At 30.1% G+C, this 8,382-nt stretch overlaps 1 protein-coding gene across 11 annotated transcripts in view; it reads right to left on the bottom strand.

Moving 5' to 3' along the window:
• Positions 1-8,382, bottom strand: part of LOC108755588 (potassium voltage-gated channel subfamily H member 6) — a 221,080-nt gene that overhangs the window by 12,698 nt on the left and 200,000 nt on the right. For all 11 annotated transcript variants that reach the window (XM_018498695.1, XM_018498694.1, XM_018498696.1 and 8 more), the window contains 4 exons: positions 7,321-7,630; positions 4,774-5,110; positions 3,973-4,157; positions 2,270-2,394 (listed from right to left, as the gene is read on the bottom strand). In XM_018498695.1, the coding sequence (XP_018354197.1) occupies positions 2,270-2,394; positions 3,973-4,157; positions 4,774-5,110; positions 7,321-7,630 (957 nt within the window). The remainder of the gene's footprint in view (positions 1-2,269; positions 2,395-3,972; positions 4,158-4,773; positions 5,111-7,320; positions 7,631-8,382) is intronic.

The raw sequence follows: 8,382 nt of genomic DNA, 5'->3' as shown, positions 1-8,382 counted from the left end.
ATATATATATATATATGTGTGTGTATATCAAAGCGGTTATTTTATCTCTTTGCCATCACATTGAAATCGAGCTCTGTATTAATCAGTACATTTTATTTTAATCAAATAAGTAATAATATTGCTCATAAAAAAATTGAATGATGAAACTGTAGTTTAAAGTTGACTTAGAGAATTCGGCACATTTAAAAAATGTGATAAATATTAAGGAAAAGCTACTTTTTTTATATTATCTGTGTGCTTGTAAAACTTAAAAAAACGGCAAGTTTTTAATTTGGTTTCATCTTATCTAATCAGATAGATTTTTAAATCGGTTCCATCTTATCTAATCAAATCTTCGTTTTCCCCTGGTACAACTCAACTCGATGATACAACAGTTACAATTTTTAAAAATAATATTGAATTCTTGTAATTCAATATCTCGATTATTAATAATTTAATTAGCGTTCTCAACGTAGATTTTAGTATTATGTGCTATTTATGTTCATTTAATTACCGATTGTTCTTCTCTTTTCAACTGTTTTCTATCACAGCATTTTACAGAGTAGGTTCAGCACAAGCGGAAAAGTTCTTTCACTTTATTTAAATCGAAATATTCTGAAATTACTAAATAACGCATAATACTAAAATCTACGTTGACAACGCTAATCGAATAAGAAAGTGATAAACTAATAAAATAAGAAAAGTAATCGCGAAATCAATTAAAATATTTTTATTTGAATAAAGCGAAAGAGATTTTTTTACTATTACTATGTGCCGAATACCACTCTAAAGCGTTAGAACAACTGTTAAATAAACAATTAAAGGCAAGGAACTTAATACAAAAAGATATGTTTGCATTTCTCAATTGAACTACAAGCTGGAATTTAGTAGTTCTGCTCCAAGCATGAAAAACAGTATAAAACTAGTGTTACAAGAATTCAACATTATTTTCACAAACTGTAACTGTTGTATTATCGATTTGAGTTGTACCAGGGACAGACGGAGATCTGATTAGATGAGATGGAACCGATTTAAAAATCTGCCGATCCTTTAAGTTTCACAAGCACACAGAATAAGAAGTAGCTTCTTCCCAATATTTATCACATTTTCTAAATGTTCTGAATTCTCTAAATTAATTTTAAACTACAGTTTCATCATTCAATTTTTTATAAGCAACATTATTGCTTACATATTGGGTCAAAATAAAATGCACTGATTAATACAGAGCTCGGTTTTAATGTGGCAAAGGGATAAAATAACCGCTTTGACATATTTTATATTATATATACGAGTAGTTTTCGAGAAAGTATAGTGATGGAGACTCATTGATAATAGGATGAAATGAAACAGATACTGTAACTGTGTGTGATATCCCATGTAAATCTGCGATGTAAGAATGTCTTATTCTCAGCACCTAATTACTTGGACAATTCTAGTGGGTTGTGAATTCCATCAACAGGAATAAAATAGCACAGTTTGAAGTGATTTTGACGTAATCTAAAAAACGGCCTTATTGACATCCTTCGTTTGAAAGGTAGTTGATTTAAGATAATTAAAGAGTGTAGAATTCAAAAATATCAAGTGTTTTGTGATCACTTTTGCGATTTATTGTAAAATTTGTTCCAAAGTTTGAAAGGACCCGTGTCCAAATCGGACCTACAGTACAGTAGATAACTTTTAAGTCCGGTTGTCGGCCGACCAAATCTGGTCCAAGGAATTAAATCAGTAAAATATTATGAGTTATCAGACTCAGATTAATTGAGTTTATTGATTTAAATTCTAATATAAATATAAATTGTCAGTAATTTTTTTTTCTAAATAAAATTTTTATATTTGATTGTCAAATTGCTCGTTTTTACTCAATACTAACAAAAATACATTAAAATAGTTTAAAATTCTATCTAAAAGTCCATAAAAATAGAAGTGTCCGATTTGGACCAGGGAATGGTTCGATTTGGAACCAATAATTCCAAATCGAACCAGAAAAAGCGTTTTTATATAATATTTTCCATTATAGTTCAACACAGGTGAAAGATATGTCAAAATGATCTGAAGCAAAAATGAAGGGAATTAAATGATCTTTCCAACGGCACCTTCGGTTTTATGATCAGACTTTATTTACGATTCACACCTTATAGAAAGCAAAAACTGCAAACAGGTCCGATTTATCCCATTCTCTCCTATCATGCAATAAATAACATTCCTCAAACAGAATAGAAGCAAACACGAGAGAAATCGGAACATTATTTTCTCGAAACGAGACCGAATAAAAGAAATAATGATTGCTCACCAGTTATCGAGTTTAAGGTCGAGCTTCTTTGTTTGGGCTCGTCGAATTCTAAATTCAATGGTGTCACGTCTTGACCCGCCTTGTCCGTGCTAAACTCTAAGATACCATGACCGCTTCCTTTATCGCTGCAAGATAGAAAAGTAGCTGATCAATTAATCTGTCATCTTTGGCAGTAGTGTGTTAATTTATGAGCTTTTGGAATTTAACTCTAAGACACTGATGTGTCGGGGCACTTGAAAACGCCACAATTTAAAAAATTAAAAAAAAAGAAGTTATTTAAATTAGTGCATATTTGTAATTTTGCAATTTTGTAAAAAATCATTATAAATAGCGACTGTCATTAACAATATACGTATCGGAGTATGCCTTTTTTGTAATAACAATTTAGTAATAATATCACAATTTTTTATACAATAATAATATTATAATAATATTGGAAAAATCGTTTTTAAAAAATAACTTGTTATTTTTATGCGATACTTTATAAACGTGATTTATTCGACCCTGATATAAAAAAGAAATAGATAAACTTTCATTTTCGTGATTATGCATATTTTATGTTTAATATAAAAGTACGTATAAATAATATAAATGATAATAAATTGTATGTATAAATAATAATAAAATTAGAAACCAAACAATGAAATGAATACATCAATACGAGAAGCATCATTTACGGTCAAGCTTTCTTAAGGAAAAGAATCATTGATCAGATATTGTACTATGTAATAGAAATATTACAAAAACCACACAAAAATATTATAGTAACGTAAATATTACAAGAAATTGTGTGATATTTTCGCACTATAATCAGACGATTACAGGAAAAGTAGTAAACGTATTATAAGATAAATATTCAGGCTATAAACTATTGCAGGCCGAATGCTACACAGACAGTAATGTTGTATAACTATATGTATATATATATTAGTGCGGAAACTAAAAAAAAATCACAATGTTTCCCAAAGTGATCTCCTCCTTCTAATATCATTTAACTTTTGTTATTATCATCTGCGGTCACTCTCCAAGCTATATAAATTTTCAGTTAGCATTGCTTTCTGCGAGTGGTCACCCATCCACTACAACCACGCCCAACGTTGCTTAGCCTTTAAGATCGTATGTACATGACAATTCGTGATGTTCCCTGATGTTGCTTGAATATTTCTCGTTTATAGAAACGTAATTATGCTAGATCAGTTCAATAGTTGTCAAATAGAAACATGTATAATAAAAATATATTTTTTTCATAAAAATAAAATTATAGTTCTTCTATACTCATTTTTACGTATACGCGGCGGGACATTACAGTTTAAAGATTAATGTATTCATAGATTCATGTGTAATCTTTCTATTATAGTAATTTGCTCACTGTAATTTTTGTATTATATTATAACTTATAAATTGTAATAATTATACGCATGTAATTCACACTGTAACATTATTATTAGCGTGTAATCCTATTACAAAAATTTACTGATTGCAATATTTGTATCACATTAACTACATGCATGTGATCCGTTGTGTGTAGTAATTTAGCGCGAGATAGTAATCGTACGGATTACAATATCTGGTCAGTAATTTTTCTGATGTTAAACTAATACATATATGTATTTAAATGAATTTATCTCAGAAATATATCTCGGTCAAAGTAATTTATTAACGGTTAATTGAGAAAATTGATGCGATAAAAGGTGATGTCTTACTAATCATCCTGGTCGTCCTGCAAGGAATCTTGTCGACATGTGGGAATAAGATTTGTGCCAGGACCACCGGGTCCTCGACGATATCTTGGTGGACGGAAAGCGAATCTCCTGGCGTCGATGTCGACGTCGGTCGGAGTACTTACAGGAAATCTTGCTGATATTGGGTCGACACCAGCCTGTTCTTCCTGAAAATGAAGGGGCGCAAGTTAGGATCGTATGTCAGTCCGATATAAATTGCCGTACGCAGTAGTTAAATAATAATTATAGTAGTTATATATAATTACAACAAAAATATTAAAATTGTAAAATCGAATATAATACATTAAAAAATGTTCCTGTATAAAGGAAAGTACAATTTTTTTTCGCAACTATTTGGAAATCGTTTTCTTCTACATCTTTTTATATATTTTTCTCGTCATTATTGTAATAATGACGCTATACTCAAGAAAAAATGTACATTGACATAAAGAGTGAAATCCTTATTCATATCGTTACGAAATTGATGTCAATTATACTTCAATTACTTAAAAATTAATTCAGAATTGTTTATTCAATATTTCAATGTATCAATTTTTCCTTGATTGTAAACATAGCATCATTATTATAATTTTCGGATCCCATGAAGAAAAATACATAAGAAAATGTAGAAATAAAACGATTTCCAAACAAACGCGAAAAAATGAAAGTTGTATCTTTCTTTTGTCATAATAATGAAATTTAAAGTAAGAGAGAGAGAGGAAGAATTGAATTTATATTAAATTGAAAAATTGCGCGCAAAGAAAGCCAGAAACTAGTACTCACGTCTCGCATGATAAAAGTAATCTCAAGATTCTGGCTGAAATGGTTGGAGAATTCCGGATAAAGAGCTAAGACGTCGAGCAGGTCATCCCGATGGATCTTGTGAAGGTCGCAATATGTAAGGGCGCGAACGTTACAAGATGATTTTCCAACCGTCGGATAAATGCACGGATTCTCGCCGAAAATGTCATCCTTGCCCAAAATGGCCATCACGACGTCCTCCTTCAGAATCTCGATACTGCCGCGGGATATAAAATACAGGGAAGTCAGCACATCCCCTCGATGAACTAAAGTGTCACCCGGAGGCGCGTGTGTCGTCTTAAATTTTAAGGATAATGCCCTGTTTTGCAAAAGGAACAAGAAAATTTTTTATCTTTTTGAATTAATTATATAATGTAAAAGATAATTATTTCTATATACAAAAAGCAATAAAAATAAAATATTGTCAATACTTTTAAGGCTTCCACACAGATATTTTCTTCAATGAAGCTATATACGCAGTTTGAGGATTATCCCTATGTTTTGATGCATTGTTAAATACTAACATTTCGTGAATATTGAAATTCATTTTATTAAGCAACCTGATAGCTTCTTTAGATAAAATATTATTTTGCAGTTTAAGGGGATATTCTACATTGAAATAGGCTATATAAATTATATAATTTTCAAGAATTATTTTTAAAAAGAAATAGGTTACTACACATTACTATGAAACTTTCGTTTCATAATAAGAAAAACTTGTTCAGAATCATGTCTTGGATAACATTTGTCAAGATCAAAGCCACTGGAGGTTATACCTCTTATTTTCATTTACGTAAAAATAAATTTTTAGCAAAAATGAAAATAAGAGGAATAATCTTCAATAGCTTTGATCTTGACAAATGTTATCTAGGACATGATTCTGAACAACATTCAAGAGGTTTTAGCCGTCGGTCGAACACCTTGCGTAATGCTAATGCCGGCGGTACTGTAATTTTCAAGTCTTATAATTTGAAAAGTACTCAATAAAAAATATTATAATGTTTTGAAAATCTCTCAACATCAGCTATTAAATACTGGAATAAAAAGTTAGATGTTCCATTTAAAAAAATCGACATGATCTTGATTTAATCTTGGCGATGCCACCTAAGGTCAAATTGATAAGATCTAAATAAATAGATTAAATAACAGCGGTGTAAAGACTCTTTATGTATAAACAAAATAAACAAAATAAATGGCGAAAAAGAGTCGTCGCATAATATATATAATTAAAGATAATAGTCATAGATACATAAAATAAAATAAAAAGTACAACGGCGTATATTAAAATATAAAACAAACAAGTTTCGGTTTGATTGCCCCATCGCACATACAACATTAAGCTATGTCGAGATCCATCACATTTGCTGATTTCCGCGCGTTAAAAATGTTGCGTCACTGAATGTTATTGATTTATTATTATTTTTTTCTGTTGTATTCTTTTATGTCTTTTATATTATATTCTTTTTACATCTGAGGAGGGCTCAATCCAGCAGCCGAAACTTGTTTGTTTTATATTTTAATATACGCCGTTGTACTTTTTATTTTATTTTATGTATCTATGACTATTATCTTTAATTATATATATTATGCGACGACTCTTTTTCGCCATTTATTTTGTTTATTTTGTTTCTAAATAAATAGATCTTTTTAAATTCTACAACTTTTGTTTGATTATTTTTACGATTGGATCTTATCCTGCAAAAATAAAAATGATGTACGGGTGGTCTGAAACACCCGGTATAGTTTGATTTTTAATTTGTGTGCCTTTTTTATGATGTACTATATGGATACGAACAAATATTTTTAAATACCTATTTTGTATTTAAATAAAGTCTAAGAAAGTTTTATATTAATATTAGGTTGAGTAAAAAGTCATCGCGTATTTTTTAGCTCAAAGTTGTATATACAATATCTTCGTCAATAATGAATGAAATTCAAATTTAAAAAAAGGGTTTTAAAGCTTGAAATCTCTATTTTTAAAAGCTTATCACATTTTTTAAGTTTATATGAGTTTGATAATTTTTACATACCAAAAACTACGAGCTGAAAAAGACGAAAAATTTTCTTCTCACTTTGTGGATTTGTAACGTGTCCAAAACGAATTTGAGAAAATTTTCGATTACCTATCGTGAAAGCTTGATACTTTCCCTACAAAATCGTTTTTTTTAAATATTCCTACGACTTTTGATTACTGAGTTATCGCGGATTAAATAAAAGAATTATTTTGACTTTAATTGCTCATAACTCCATTAAAAATTGTCGTATCGTATAATTTAAAAAAGAGATTTTTAAAGCTGAAACTTTACTCTATCAAGATATATTTATATTGTTGGTAAGAAAGTAATTGCGGTTTTTACTGATAGATGTCTTTTAAAAAAACGCGATGACTTTTTACTTAACCTAATATATTAACTTATTTCATTTTAAGAAATTCGTGTAATTTTTTTTAGTTTTCTATAAACTAGAATACCCCCTTAAAATAATCCCATCAGATTTTCCCATTTTCGGTGCAAATTAGGGGGTAACTACCTTAAACAGCCTTGACTGGCCCCCTCGAAAGCTCGGCAATTGCTTAAAAGATTTCTATTGAGATGAAGACAGATGTCGGCCTGAAGGCACTCGGGGAACCCTTTCAGAACACTGTTCATATCAATTCCATTCGTATAGGTCCACGCGTGTTGAAAATACTCCTCCAATCGTTGGCGGAGCGGATTCGGGATCTGGTGGAACCTTATGAATTCCCTGACCCTGAGCATCTGTGTGTGATACCGGGCGGTACCGCTGTATAGCCTCTGGATGATTGCCGATACGTTACCGAAGATACTAGCATACATCAGAGCTAAAATCGATGTATCATAAAATAAACCGTGTATCCGGTATATCTACTGATGGATTAAGATACTTTAATTTCTAAGAAAAAATCAATGTTAGCATTATTTATTCAAGACTCTATTAAAATTTGAAAATCTAGAATATTATAAAAAAAACATTTAACCTTAACACTTTGCTATAAAATATTTATTGTTCTAATATTATATTTACTTTTGTTATGTTAGGTCGAGAAATCAGGAAGTAAAATGGATTTATTTATTCCTCGCATACAATACATATTAACAAAATATAGGTCATAGCTAAAATACGGTAACTTCGAGCTTCCCATTCTTCCACCAAAACATGAAAAAAATTTCATATGCAAATCCACTATTAGTAAAATATAACTTAAAATGTAGATTTAGTTGCATGACTCTCATAATCCCCCAATCTAAATTCTCTTTTTAGATTTTTATTTGTGGGAACATTTAAAATCCTTTTTATGAAATTCCAATCGCCAATGAAGATATGCTACGCCAATGCATTTTCGATGCTTGTAGCATCATTCGCAATTGCCTCGAGATCTTGAGTGCGATCCATGATCCGACATGTCCAAACGTGTACTAAATGAAATGAGAGACACACTTCGAACATTTATTATAATTGAAAATTGGAAATAAGTAATATTAAATATTAATAAATATTACTTTTTTATTTTCTTCTATTAATAAACATTTTAAAATATATCTCACAATCAGTAACAGTGAATTTGCGGACCTC

The sequence above is a fragment of the Trachymyrmex septentrionalis genome, unplaced genomic scaffold (genome assembly GCF_001594115.1).
Source record: "Trachymyrmex septentrionalis isolate Tsep2-gDNA-1 unplaced genomic scaffold, Tsep1.0 scaffold89, whole genome shotgun sequence".
NCBI classification, from domain to species: Eukaryota; Metazoa; Arthropoda; class Insecta; order Hymenoptera; family Formicidae; genus Trachymyrmex; species Trachymyrmex septentrionalis.
This window is presented reverse-complemented; position numbering and strand designations above follow the sequence as displayed.